This window comes from Girardinichthys multiradiatus, chromosome X (assembly GCF_021462225.1).
Source record: "Girardinichthys multiradiatus isolate DD_20200921_A chromosome X, DD_fGirMul_XY1, whole genome shotgun sequence".
Lineage (NCBI taxonomy): Eukaryota > Metazoa > Chordata > Actinopteri > Cyprinodontiformes > Goodeidae > Girardinichthys > Girardinichthys multiradiatus.
Window position 1 is genome coordinate 16,983,075 of NC_061817.1, and position 15,956 is coordinate 16,999,030.

At 36.3% G+C, this 15,956-nt stretch overlaps 2 gene segments (V, D, J or C); both read left to right on the forward strand.

Annotated features, from left to right (window-relative positions):
• Window positions 1-906: 906 nt before the first annotated feature.
• On the forward strand, window positions 907-1,381 carry LOC124863091. The segment is given in 2 exon segments: window positions 907-982; window positions 1,071-1,381. Coding segments are annotated over 2 exon segments (381 nt in total).
• An 8,254-nt stretch (window positions 1,382-9,635) lies between these two features.
• LOC124863327 lies at window positions 9,636-10,098 on the forward strand. The segment is given in 2 exon segments: window positions 9,636-9,706; window positions 9,791-10,098. Coding segments are annotated over 2 exon segments (348 nt in total).
• Window positions 10,099-15,956: the final 5,858 nt, after the last annotated feature.

Genomic DNA, 15,956 nt, shown 5'->3' on the forward strand with positions numbered 1-15,956 from the left:
AGCAGAGTTGTACAAAAACCCCTCACAACACATTTAATACAAAATCACCAGAGGAGGCGCTCTTGAACCAGTTTAATGTTTGACTTGATTAACTGAAAGAGTAAAAGTTACAGTATGCAAAGTTTATCCTTTACCTGTTGATATATACCTGAAATGACAAAAACAAACAAAACGTACAAATTAAAAACATCATATTATGTTATATCTTTAAAAATAGCTGACAATTATTAAAATATTTTCATAATTTTGCTGAACAAGCATAATACAACAGAATAAAATCTCAAATGGCTCCAAAACAATGCAACAGGTCATATCAATCAATTTTTATTCAAAATGTGGTATCTTCACTTCTACAAAGAGCTTTAAAAACATTTGTATTTTCCTATTTTTATGGCTTCTTTTCAGCTTGTGGTTTAACAGAAATAAATATTGTTTACCCACTTCCACATAGAGTTTGAACACTGATTTGGTATTTAGATTTAAAAATGTTTCTGAGTTGCTTTCTGTGACAAAATTACCCTGACTGGGAAGAAAATGATTAAAACCCTAACTTTTGTAGCCACCTCTGCTTCATATTGAGATTATTTCTAATATGGTCGCCTGTGACATCATTAGTGTAGACACTCATAAGATTTGTCACTATTTGACTTTAAATGTTTAAAGCCTTGAATAAAAATAATAATAAAGTAACTGGAAAGAAATGTTTTGCTTAAACTATCAACAACTCCAAAAATAAATTCAACACAATTATTAAAATCAAATATCTGCATAAAATCAAGATGAGTTGTATTTGTTTTTCAGGGGGAGGAGTTGATGTAAAACTTGTTCTGCTTCCACCTTTACATGTCTGTGACAGAATTAAAGACCTGCAGTAAATCAGAGACAAACACACTGCAGACTGAGCAGAGACAAATGGCTGCTACAATGATCAGACCTCATCAGGTTATGATTGCTTTTCTTATCCTGACAGTTAACTGGACAGGTAAGAACAAAGGGTCCTTAAAGGAACCTCTTTAGTCATAAATACACAATTATTATAGTTCAGAACCTGATGATCTGTATGTCTGCAGGTACTGATGGTCAAACACTGACTGAGTCTGAACCAGTGGTTAAAAGACCTGGAGAATCCCACAGACTGACCTGCACATATTCTGGGTTTAGTAGCACTCCTAACGTGAACTGGATCAGACAGGCAGCTGGAAAAGGACTGGAGTGGATTGCTTATATCAGGCATGACAGCGGCTACATCTACTACTCTGACTCGGTGAGAAACCGGTTCACCATCTCCAGAGAAAACACCAGAAGTCAGGTGTATCTGCAGATGAACAGTCTGACAGCTCAGGATTCTGCTGTTTATTATTGTGCTCGAGAGCCACAGTGACACAGAAAGCAGAAACACTGAACAAAAATTCTGCAGTGCATGAATAGTTTTAACATGAAGCCACCACAGGGGGCGCACTAACACCATTTATCTATGTCACAGCAAATATTGAGATACACACTAGAGGCTGACATTTTTTCGGGAGTCCCACGGGTCATGGGATTCCCACGGGAGTCCCGCAGGACGGGAGACAGCATCAGTAAAGATCACGTGATTGGGACGGTACAGGATAAAAAATGAACGGGAGCAGACGGGAGCGGGAGCTAACTAATAGGAGGGAAAATAAACTAGGATCAATTGTCTTTGGAAATGTAAAACTGAGACTTTGTTATAAACTTTAAGAAAAAAAAACTTGGATCGACGCCGCCATTATGTAGTTTTTTTCCAAGAAGCCTATACTATAATGTGGGTCAAACGAACTACAAGACCCACAAGCCAACAGTGCTTCTGCTCGGTGTTTTCCACCTGCGTTCAGGATGGAGGGAGCAAACGCAGGTGGAGAACTGGACGTGGTAAAATTGGATTTGTAACGTAAAGTCAGAAGTAAGGACTTATCTATTAAACTCATAGAGCTGACAGGAAAGTCGCAAATATTACCGAACTTCAGGAGAGTTGAATGTAGCGGTTTTAACACGCAGTCTGCTGCTTGTAAAACGTGTTTAGTTGTAATCAAGTTCACCAGTGATTAAGGGACACTTGTTTGGCAAATTCTGGATTAAATCAGTCCTGCATCTCTTCATTCATCAAACCAAAAGTACCATCATGTGTCAAGTCTCATCTGACCAACAAAATTGCTGCATGTGCACTAAAGATTTAAGAGGTAAGGTACGGAAGCCCGTGAGGGGACATGGGGAAATGTATTTATTTTGCGTCCGCATTTTGGAACAGCAGCACAGATGACAAACTGCTCATAAAACAAACACTGATATGTCATTGATATGGTTTATTTGTCATATGCAGGTTAACACGCAGTCAACTATGCGATAAAATGCTTAGGATAAGAAGAACCGTTCAAATCACGATAAAAACAAAAACACGGCGTACAAAAAAAAAAAAGTACACATCATGCAGCAGTAATAAGCAAACAAAGTGTCAGATGTGGTTTCATGCAGTATTATTGTTCAGTAGTTTGTTTGACAGCTTGTGGATAAAAACTGCCTTTTAGTCTGATTTGAAGATAATTTTATTTAAGGCCGATTTCAAAATAAAACTCAATAAATCTCAAAACGGGTGTAGTGTTTGTTTCATTTTTGCAGTTATCTGGTTTGGAAACTATCCCACAAAGTATTGCGAGATAACGCAAAGACTATTGCGTGGGGACACAAAAGAGAAAACAAATTCCCCATGTCCCCTCGCGGGCTCCGTAGAAAGGCTTCATCAAGGGAAGATATTAAATAAATATGTTGTGAAATAGAAAAAAATTTAATGTACCATTAAATGTACAATTTATTTAATACATCATTAAATATTAAGTGTACCACTAATTATGTCATGTCGTCTTTAAAATTATACTTAATTATTCAGTGGCATATTTAATTGCATTATAGTCCATTTCATGATATAATGGTACATTTATTGTTTCTAACGATGTATTAAATAAATAAATGGTACCTTTAATTTAATGGCACATTTAATGTTACATTTACTTCTCTTATGGGACATTCACAACATTTATTTATTTAATGATGATTTTATTGTATTAATTTTGTCCAGTTTGACCCTCCATTCTTGATGCCTGTATAGGAGGTCATGTCAGAATTTAAATCAGGTGTTCTGGAGCAGATACACATCTAAAACTTGCAGGGAAGGGGTCCTTGAGGACCAGGGCTGTGAACCATTGAGGTACAGTTTCTAAATTGTGAAGGTAATGCCTTTTTGCCCTTTTGTTCAACAATTACAGTTCTCTTACTAGGTGCATTTTTCTTTCGTTTCAGCAACTTGAAACATAAAAGTAATGTCATTGTTCAAAGGAAACAGTCACTTAATAAATACGTAAAATACAACTAGGGACATTTTGTTTATTCAACTAAGATAGGCATGGTCTGTTTCCTTGTTTAATATTTTATTATTTCTTCATTATTATTCTTTTTACTTTAACTGGCCTTTACTACAGCTAAAAACAGGCACCTAACTGGTCCTTCAAAGAAAGAAATTACCAAAAGACTAAATGAAGAAAACAAAAATGGGAGTGGCACAGGAGTGGGAGTCGTTCTGAATGGGAGCGGGATGGGAGTGGGAGTCAATTTACCAGGAGTGGGATGGGACAGGAATTTTTTCGTTATGCTGGCCTGGGATTGGGATGGGACAAGACATTTTTCTGTGGGAGCGGGATGGGACAGGAGAGAAAATCCACTCCCGTGTCACCCTCTAATACACACATCTCTGATCATCTGAGGGGTCAAGAAGGTTCACACTGGAGAAATTATTTTGAGATGTTTTAGACCCAAAATCTGCCTTGTAAACCATTCAGAAAATTTTAAAATCTATTCTTTTACAAATAGGGGTTTGCATCGGTATTTTAGTGACTAGATTAAATCAGGATTCAAAAGAAAATGCATGAATCAGTTGAAAGTATTCTCATTTGTTAAACTTTTAATTTATCTCAATGCTTTCTTTTTAAAAATACACAGATCCTCCTTTCAACGTTTTGTTTTTTAGCAGAATGATGTATGTAAGAACACAATTTCAGTACTACAATGTAGTAAAGCAGACAGTTTATGTAAACCCTATTTATTGTTCCAGAAAGTTTACCTTCACAAGGGTCAAACATTTACCTAAGACCATGATTTTGTTATAAAAACTCAAACTCATATTCCTTTGTGGACTGGGAATGCACAATTGTTTGAAATAGTAACATTATAATATTATTTTATATTTAGAAGAAGAAAACTCTTCATTATTTGATAAAACTGAAATGCAATGTCTCTGAATGTTTGGAATATGTAACCTAATTACAGACAGAGATTCATTTAATTGAGTTACACAACATTTTAGAAAAGCCAATTTAAGACCAGGTGGGGAGACCTGAAACACCTCAATTGTCTCAGGTTTTACTGACATTTGAAAAAGACTGTTTAAAAAAATAACTGCAGTTGATTTTAAAAGTCATTGTTGATATTAAAATTAAAAATGAATTAAAATTGACTTAGTACAGATTCTTGCATGTATTTCATGTCTGATAGATATATATATTCATTTTCTTTTATTAAATTGTTTCCTTACTGTTACAATTTGTATAGAATTAATATTACACAGAACAGACTTACATCTTTATAATATTACCATTATAAAGATCACTAGACCAGTAGAGCGATGGAAAATTGCACAATAAGTTTAGGCCATTATACAGTTCACAAATAAACAAGCAGAGCCAGTAAATATCCTCAGGTCTTTTACACTTTCCTTAATAATGATATGAGAATACAGCTTTTCTAATTAATTCTAATTAATGTGCTTATTGCTATGTTAAAAATGCTCATTAGCTTCTTTATATGGCTGACCTTCAAACTCATCACATAATTCAGTCCCCTCAAACTAAACTGAGACATACATAACATTTTTTTCTCTGTTTCTATTACAATCACTGAGCTAATTTTACTTCAGCATTAGAAATTCAGGTACAGTATCCCTTCATGCTGCTGAAAGAACAGACACATATCTATGCAACATGTGGTCAAAAATGCTAACTTGCTGTTTTCCATTATGTAAATTGAGTGTTTTGTTTAAAAGACTTAATTTGATGTTGTCAACTGCAGAAGAAGAGAAACTCCCATCAGATCATCTTCAACACAAACATGTTCTCTGGAGCTCTGCTGCTGCTGCTGGATCCTCTAAGTCTCACTGAGGCAGAAATATTTACAGTATTATCACATTATTGTCTTTTTACTCACTCTTCTATACATTTTGTCTTTCTACAGATATAAAGTGTGAACGGCTGATACAGCCAGCCTCTGTAACTCTGCAGCTAGGTCAACGTCTGACTATCAACTGTCAGGTCTGTTATTCTTTCAGCAGCCGTCCAACAGCTTGAATCAGACAGCCTGCAGAGAAAGGACTGGAGTGGATTGGTTGTGCGGACAAAGGATGGAGCACACTCAAGAACAAATTCAGCATCAGCATTATTTATTTCAGTAAAACAGTGACTAAATGGACAGAATCTACAGCCTGAAGAATCTGATGAGTATTACTGGGCAAGAGAGCAAGACAGTGGCAGAAACAACCTACAAAGTTGTACAAAAACCTTTCATAGCCTGAAAACATGCATTATTACTCATCAACCAGAGGAGGCGCTTTTAGACCACAAATTAATTCAGTTTAAGTTAAAAGGGACAGTACTGCAATGTTCATATTCTCAAAAGAAACACTGCAAACATGACATGAAACACAGAATCAGAATCAGCTTTATTGCCAAGTTTGTATACGGTTAAACAAGGAATTTGACTTAGGTACACTTCACTCTCAGTAATAAAGAATATTTTTTTAAAATGTAAATATATATATACACAATAGGCTTTACAATACAATATAATTTGAGATCAGTCCAAGTATGGTACTGGAACTCTGACTGTCAAGTGTTCATCAGAGAAAAAGCTTGGGGGGAAAAAACTGTTTCTGTGGCGGCTGGTTTTACCAGCAAGCGCTCTGTAGCCCGGCCTAAATGTAAAAGCCTAAATAGTTTGTGTGCAGGGTGTGTGGGGTCTGCACAGATTTTAGCTGCCCTTTTCCTGACCTTAGACCTGAATAACTCCTGGATAGAGGGAAGTTCAGCCCTGCTGATTCTCTCTGCAGACCTGATTGTTCGTTGCAGTTTGGACCTGTCCTGTTTAGTGGATGATACAAACCATACTGAGATGGACGAAGACAGGACAGACTGAATTATGGTAGTGTAGAAGATGACCAGCAGCTCCTGTGGAAGGTAATACTTCTTGAGTTACCTCAGGAAGTACAATCAAGTAAACTTGTAATTATTTTATCCATAATGAATGGATTGTTCAATATAGCCCTTTTCTTTGGTTCTTTGGTTATTGTCACCTAAAGACACTACAATATATTGACACTAATTCTGAAACAATATATAATTCAACAAATCAGAACTCCTTATTTATTACCAGAATCTCAGTATTTTAGAGCAAATTTTCCACATCACCTCAAAGATAAAATTTGAAGCACTGTCTTTGTTAGAAAGCATATATTACGTGTTCAGAACATTTTGATGCTAATTGTATAATAAATAAGCAGCAGTAAATCACTCAACAACAGGGTGAGAAATCATGCATTTGGTTAAGCTCTTTGAAAAATGGAGTTTTGACAAAAATTCACACTGAAAGACTCACCCTCACCACCTGCTCCATCCAATGACTCCTCCACACGTCTCCCCTCCATCCAATTAGCATCAAGTCCGCATGCCTCTTCAGCCAATCAACCTCTGACGCTTTGCTTTTAAGGACCGCCAGTCATGGATCCCTCCTGCTCTTCAGCCGAGCTCGGCCCTCCTCCACCCCACCTCCACCATCTTCCTTCCAATCAACTCCTGGTCTCCTCACCACCTCTGGCCTTCACCCCACCACCAGTCAGATCCCTGGGGAAGACATCTCTAATCCTAAGCCTAAAATGTCCATTCAAGCTCATGATATTCTCAGAACTCATGTCTTCCTCCGGGGTCAGAGCGTCAAAGAAATAATCATTTGCCAATAAACTTCTCTAATTGCCATCTTCGTGTTTCTTATTGGGAGTCTTTCAGGTTGAAATGACTATTCAACACAAAAAACAAGAACAACAACACAGAGATAGTCAAAATCTTTTATATCTATTCCACCGTCTCAAACAATGACATCAGAACAGCCTATTACTTGATGAGGAAATACGACAATAACTACTATTGGAGGTTATTTTTAATGGTGATAAAAATATTGTTAAATTTCATTGTATAAAACAATGTTTATTTGATTTTTAGGAAGGTGGTGTGCTTTTCTTTTAAATAAGAAGGTGCTGTAAATTTATGTCCTCCCAATTTTTATATTAAAGACGAATGGGAACTATATCTTTCAGAAAGATAAACAGAGACTTAAAAGGAAATCTAGTACATCATTTCTGACATTCATATGCATTTTCAATTTCAGGTATAGTGGCTCTACATGCTTCTTAAAGTAACAGTTTATGTTTCCTTCCAGAATACAAACAGGAAAGTTTGTCATTATGCAAATTGAACGTTCTGCTTTCAAGACCTCGTCTGATGCTGTCAGAAGAAGAGAAACTCCCATGAGATTATCTTCAACATCAACATGGTCTCTGTAGCTCTGCTGCTGCTGGCTGTTGGATCCTGTGAGTCTCTCTGACTGACTCAGGGTATGACTATGGTTCGCATTTTTATCGATCTTTAAATGATATACAATATTTGTTGCTTTTTTAGGTGTGAGGTGTGACACAGCCACATTCTGAGACTTTACACCCAGGTCAACGTTTGACCATCAGATGTCAGGTCTCTTTTTCTGCGGACTGGACTGGTTATGCAACAGATCAGACTGCCTGCAGGTAAAGGACTGGAGTGGATTGGTAGAAAAGGTGGTTTTTGGACCACAGAATACAAAGAGTCCATGAAAAACTAGTTCAGCATCGATGTAGACACCCCCAGTAAAACAGTGACTCTGAATGGACAGAATATGCAGCCTGAAGACTCTGCTGTATGTTACTGTGTGACAAAGCCACAGTGACACAAACAAGCAGCAGAGCTGTACGAAACCCTCTCAGGACACATATAATACAAACGTTTGACGGGATTAATAAAAGGGTATGCACAATGTATCCCTGAGATAAATAAAACTGAAATGACAAAAAAGAGACAAAACAAATTTACTTTATATTGTATCATAAAATTAAATATACCTTTAATTTTTTTAAAATCTCTTCACAATTTTATTGAACAAACATATAATAAATTCTCAGCGGGCCTCAAAACAAAGCAACAGCTCAGACAGGTGTTTTTTCAGACTTCAATCCGAGATGTGGTTTTCCTACTTCTAAAAGAGCTTGAGAAATGTTTTCGAGAAAAGTTCATTATTAATTAGATCTAAAGAAGTTCCTATAACAGTGTTAAAAGTTTTCAAATATGATCACAAACATAAATTCAGAGGGAAAACTGCCTTGTCAGGAATCTGGACTGGTGACAACATTTTTTTAACCAACTACTTGAGTGAAGAATACAGAATTGTTAAAATGCAGCAGCTAATAATCTGTGTGTACAAAAAATGCATCATACATCTTAAAATGTGAACAAGTGTGAAAAACAGCAGCTGAACTGATGAAGAGAAATGAGCAATAGTTGCTGTTGGGATTATGTTGTTTAACAGTATGGACACAGTCAAACTCCTTGCTATTTTCCGCTTTCTCAATACCATAAAACATTTCTTTAAATACAGAACCGATGGTTAGCATTGGTAAGATTCGGGCCAGCATGAACCCTTCAAAAGAGTTCATAACATAACTTATAAAACGACTCTGTATGAAACCTTCATGGTCCTCTTCAGCAGTCTGATGCCTTACATTATTCAACACTCAATCCTGAGAGAATACTGGCAAAATGTTACATGAAAAACAAGCTAAAAAATACTCTTCTGGATGATCATTAATAGGTCAGCACATTTAACTCTGGAATTAAAAATAATGACGTTTTCTCTCCACTTTGTGTACGTCATTTATCTACATGAAACAATGTGTTTAGTTTTTGTAACGTCATCATTAACAAATCTATTTTTTCACTCATCTGGTTAAAAAGGCACATCTTTAGAGAGGCTGCATAAAATGCCCCGAGAATTCATTTTTACAAGACTCTACAAGAAGAAGTAGTAGATACTCTATATCTATATAACATTTTAGCATAATGACCCAAACGACACTGATTCATTTTAGTAGATTCTTATTCTTAACACCTATGATAAAAATGTTTTTTTTATTTTATTTATGTTATGTAATAAAACAATGATTATTGGCTGTCAAACTGTGTACCAGATCCTGAAGTCTAAAGTAAGTACAAATACAGACAATCAGAAAACTGATAAAACACTTTTTTAAATAAAGATATTTTTGACATTTCTCCAGAAATGAAGAAGTTAATTAAATGCTGACTTAATCCCTGCTTGCTGGTTGAAATAAAAGATCAAACTTCCTGCAATCAAATCCTAATAGGCAGGTCTGTCAATATGCAAATCAAACACAGAGGGTTTATAGATATAATGTTATGCATTCATCTGCAGAAGAAGAGAAACTCCCATCAGATCAGTTTCAACAACATGTTCTCTGTAGCTCTGCTGCTGCTGGCTGCTGGATCCTGTGAGTCTCTCTGACTAACTCAGTAACTATGCTTCACTTTCTTACTGTTCTCTAACTGATATATAATATTTGTTGTTTTTTTAGGTGTGAGGTGTGAACAGCTAACACAGCCAGCTTCTGTTACTCTACAGCCAAGTCAAAGTCTGACCATCAGATGTCAGGTCTCGTATTCTCTCAGCAGCTATGCAACAGCTTGGATCAGACAGCCTGCTGGGAAAGGACTGGAGTGGATTGGTAGAAAAGGTGGTGGATATTCCACATACTATAAAGATTCACTGAAGAACAAGTTCAGTATTGATGTTGACACTTCCAGTAAAACAGTGACTCTGAATGGACAGAATCTGCAGCCTGAAGACTCTGCTGTGTATTACTGTGCCAGAGAGCCACAGTGACACAAACAAGCAGCAGAGCTGTAGAAAAACCCCTCACAACACATTTAATACAAAATCACCAGAGGAGGCGCTCTTGAACCAGGTTTATGTTTGACTTGATAAACTGAAAAAATAAAAGCTATAAAAGTTATATCCCTGATATAATTATGGAAACCTGAAATGGCAAGAGACAAAAAATGTATAATAACAACACATATTGTGTAATGGTTAGATATACCTGATACATTTTAAAATCTATTCACAATTTTTATAATAATCTTAAAATGAGAATACCAACCTAAATTCAGAGTGCTCCCAAAACAGAGAAACAGCTGATGTTTTTTGTCATTTTCTATGTTTCAGGCTTTTTTTCAACTTGTGTTTAACAGAAATTTTGTTTAGCCACTTCTACCGTGGGCTTCACAATTGGTTTATTATTTAGATCTAAAATGGACTCTGATATGTTTATGTTACAAAATAATCCTGAATTATAAAAGATAAAAAAAAGTATTAGATACCTATTGTTTGAAGCAAATCAAATCCTGAATAAAATAAAAACACAATTACAACTCAAGCTTTTTAAGCCACCTCTGCTTCATATTGACATTATTTCCTTTTTTCTTCTTTTTTTAAATATTGTTCTGTCTGTTATGTTTTCTCTATCCTCTATTTAGTTTTTTAACTGTTACATCACAGTATTTGCTGCGGAACAGCTAAATAGGGTCATGGATTTCCGGCTCAGCAATTTTGAGTATCTCTCATTTTTTCTCACTGTGACTTTGTAGTCCAAGCTCAAGCATGCCTATGCTGCATGAGGATAAGTTTGGTTCGGTTACTGGGTGTATTAACCCAAACAATGTATTACACCATCCCCCAGCATCTTTCCAAGACATTCCCATCATGTGGGTCAAGAGGTTTCCAGGATACTCATATAAAAACTCAAGCTCTCATTTGTTCGCATGTTGGGAATGAACACCTATTTGAGATAGTAATTTAATCATATTATTTTCAGAATAAAGAGAATTCAAGCTGCAAGCAGCATTGGGCTGCCCTCGCAGCTTAGTGCTGCTCGGCACTGTGTCCCGACCGCGGGAATCTTGCATCATTGCGCCACTCCACCGATGAGCCTGCCGCCAGGCGGTACTGTAAGCAAGCTTTCATATGAGTTTCTGCTCCCGCAAGAATTGCTCAAAATTTGGCCGAAATCTAAATCTGAAATTATTATGTGTTATTAGACAAAGTTTAAAACTTTTGAAGACTGTCAAGGAAGATGAATCAGCTAAGAAAACAGTTATTTGGTTGTCAGTGGGCGGAGCTAAAATGATATAATTAATCGACCAGGCCATTGTGTTCAGCATTCGTCCAAGACGATCCATACAAAACTTGGTGTGGATCCGATGATATGAGGCAGGAAAAGTGTTTGAAATTTCCTAAGGTGCACCTTCGACCCAAATTCAATTGTAATCCAATATAGCTGTTGTGAAGCTTGTATGAGTGATGAAGGAAATCCATCAGTGTAACCTGTGACTGGTCTAAAGTGATGTCAGCAGATGCACCAGTGAATGTGCTGAGACCTGGTCTGTGATGAGACACAGAAACTTTGGTGCAGCTGTGACCTTGTTTGTGGAAGCTATTACACATTCATCTGTTATGTCAAGAAGTCAGATGTTAAGGGCTTGGCCACGGCCACATGTTTTGTAGCAGTGAAAGCCTAATCCTATTGTATGTTTGTAGGCTGACAAAGATCATGCATGATCATATCCAGTTTGGAGCAAATTGGATCAGGCATGTATGATTTACACCCCACCATATGCAAATGGTGAGACATTCAACTTGGCCATGCTGCCGCACTCACACGCTTTGGTACAGCAAAAAAAATTCATAACCTTTGATCCCCGGTGCCTTGAGAATATGCTGAGTCATTTTGATGTCTGTTAGTTAAAAGCTGCTCAGATACAACGTGTGTAAATAAGAGAAAATGGCGACACAAACAAACAAGCAGTAGCGCAGTAGAAAAACCCCTGAACAGATTATATAAAACCACCACAGGAGGAGCTCTAAGATCGTTTTTAATTAAATGCATTTCGAAAATAAAAGTGAAAATTTCTATTTAAAATGTAATTCTGTCAAGGTAGTATTGAACAAAAAAATATTTTTTATATTCACCACATTTTAAGGGGCTTGTTATAAACATTAAGTTTTCTAGAAGGAAATAAACTTTTGCCTTTATTATAATATGATAACAATAAATAGGTTTAGTAAACAGTTAAGCAGGACTAAAACATAAAACATACAACAGTTACAAGCAGCATAATCTAAATGCTATAAAGCCTCACTGTGTTTACAATTGCTCTTGCTAAAGTACACAAACCTGGCTTCCAAAAATATGCACATCTTGACTGCAAAATACATTCAAGACGTTTCTGGATGAATGATTACATTTCAAAATAACCTAACTAATTACGTATTTTATTCTTACTAGCTGATTGAGTGGTTAAAAACACTGCATTGACCACCTGGACAGACTGGTCAGTTTAAAGGTATTATGATCATTACTAAGACACTTGGATCAGACTGTCGTGATCACTACTTTCAGTGTAGTCAGTGGTACCATTCTCTACTTCCTGCTGGCTGTGAGAATAAATGGACTGGAAGTTAAAATCAATGTAAATTAACAGAGTGAAAATAAAGTAGACTGCATGTTAGAGTAGTAGATCTACCTCGACCAGATCTTTTTAATGTAGCCATTTTTGATTTGTTTTCTAACTCTAACTCGCCTCATTAATGTGTAAAACAAAGCAAAAAGAGAAACATGTTCCCCAAGGAATCAGTGTGTTTAATATAAACACAGAGACTTTACAATAGGCTCATTACACTCTTGAATTGGTGGGAATAAGAGCGATATGCACGCTGTTAAAGAAACAGTTCATATTGTGGTTCATGATTTCCTGTTTCAGGATTTCAATCAAGTGGTTCAACTGATAAAAGTCCACATTGCAGAACAGCTCAGATATAATACATTTTTAACAGTTTTTGTTTAAGTTTCATTTGTTGATTTTTGACAACTGGTAAAGAAATAATTAAAACATGTTGATAGGCAGCATTATGTCTTATAAGTTTAGATAAAACTGAAATTAAGCTGACATTAAACCATTTACAAATGACTTTTTGAATCCAAATTAAATCTCTGGAAATAATCTAAAATGATGATTAGGATTAAATGTTTGCATAGATTTATATCAGATGAGTCTTGTTTCCTCTCCAGGAAAAGGAGTCAATGCAAATAATAATTACTGCACTTTTACCTGTCTGTTAGTTTAAGATCTGCAGTGAATCAGAGGTAAACACTGTATGAACAGAGACAAATGGCTTTTACAATGATTAGATATGAGGATATATTTGCCTTTATTATCTTGTCAATCAACTGGAGTGTTAAGAATTTTTTTTTTTTTTTCTAACAACATAATTGATGAATGCATTTCCTTGTCTAATAAAATAGTAAACTAGCCATTTACCTAGAAAATAACATGAATCCTAACAAAAAAGAAAACCAGTTATTTTTTGGTAATTAAAAAGATGGATGTTTTAAGAACAACCACTTATGAAAAAATCTGTTCTAAACCCAAATATAGTTTTTCTTAGAAACTTACATTACATGCATCACTTGGCTTCAGCTGCTATAAGTGTTCAGAGAGAGCATTAAACAACAATTTACCATCTGACTTTATCATTTTAAAGCTTTATTTATAATAGTTGATGTTAACAGCATAACCTGATCCTGCAATTCTGATTGGGCAGTTTTTTTTGTCTCTCCTTGTGTGGAAACTAAACCTCTTGGCAGTCAACTATAAATCGTTTATTGGCTGCAGAAGGAAAGAAAAGTCTCAATAGATCAGCTTCGACTCTTAACATGTTTTCTGTAGCTCTGCTGCTGCTGGTGACTGCTGGATCCTGTGAGTTTAACTGAGGCAGAGGCAGTGAGATCCAACCTACTTAATGTTATATTTTTTTCATAATTATATACAATTATATATTTGTCTTCCACAGGTGTAAAATGTGAAGAGTTTACACAACCAGCCACTCAGATTCTGCAGCCAGGTCTATATCTGACCATCAGGTGTCAAGTCTCTTATTCTCTGGGCAGCTTTACAACACACTGGTTTAGAGAGGATGCAGGGAAAGGACTGGAGTGGATTGGTGCTGCACAAAGTGGATATACCTCAGTCTACAATGATGTGCTGATAAACATGTTTAGCATTACTTTACAGGATTCCAGCAGGACCGTGATTCTATATGGACAGAATCTACAGCCTGAAGACTCTGCTGTATATTACTGTGTCAGAGAGACACAGTAATACAGTCAAGAAGAAGAGCTGTACAAAAACCCCTCACCTAATATATACATGTATTATTTACAATTACCAGAGGAGGCACCCTGGGACCACCACGAATTTCAGATCAATCTTTAAAGAAAACTCTGTAACAATATCTAATAACTCATTTAATGGATTTTCTGAAATCTTTATTTTGTTCTAATATCAAAGTACCTGGATGCACATACTAAGAATCTAGTGCTTAGTTGACAAGATATTTTCACTTATATTCAGTGAACAGCTTTTTATCAATATTAAATGAGGATTCAATACATAAACGTCATATATAACCATTTTAATCCAAACTCATTGTTAAAGAAATACATTTTTCCATTCCTTATGAAAAACCCTGGACATTCGATAGGACTGCTGTTTTAAGGCTTCTTATTGATAAGACACTTGGAATGATTAAATATAACTGAACATGAAGGAAAAGTACCTGAATGGTTTAGTTTGAACCTGTTTCATTTCAAAAAGCTGTTGTTGATTTAATTTCTAACTCACCTAATAAATTTGAAAATCATAGCAAAAAGAGACAAATATGTTTTGTGAGGTAATAACGTTTAATGAAAACACAGACTTCACAAAAAAGTATCCAACTGAGAGAGAGGCTGTGGTCTTGCGAGAACTGTGCGTAAGTAATATGCCGGTATACTGGTAAACAAACAAAACACTGCACACTCAGGAAAAACAAGCTAATAAATTCAAGCCAAACATAGAATCGTTAAAAATACTAACCGCTGTCTCATATTTTACCAATAAAACAAACTGAACGAGGAAACCTTGGACAGCCCGGAGAGCTGCATGGACAAATGTTTTCACAACATTGTGGCAAGCCACACAAATTTGCACCCATGACCACACAAACATCATAATGCATCCGTTCAGAGTGCTCAACAATCACCTCCACTATATCTCCAGAGAAAAGCTACGCTGATGTCATGGACTCTATCGACAAGAAGCTAACCAGCCTGGATGCTCGTCTGGCACAAGCTCTGAGGGAGTCTACTTCAGCCAGGAACAACTAGCTTCACTCACAGCTGAGAACCAAACGCTGAGTGATAATGTGAAAACACTTAATGATGGGATGATGCAGCTGTCTGGAAAAAATGAAAAAATGAAGGAGAAAATCCTGGATATACAAGTTCAGGGCATGCATGAAAACCTTGTCTTCTCCGGCATCCCAGAACAGGCAGAGCAGGACGCCGAATCCACAGTCTGTGAATTTCTCCGTCAGCTGAAATTCTCAAGTGATGATGTAAAAAACCGGGAGATAAAAGATCGGGAGATCACTCTGTGGCTTTATAAGGAGCAACAGCAGGTTAGTCTAAAATATGTAACACTGGTTAGATAAGAGATTAAATAACTGGCAACTGTAATCTAATGTAAAGCGCAGTTTAGCATGATGTTTACATTGTTAGATATGGGCAGGCCAAGGGTGAGCTTCTGGGTATCCTTTCCTCTTTGTCTCCTCACATTTTGTCTGTTACCACATCTCTCTGTCAT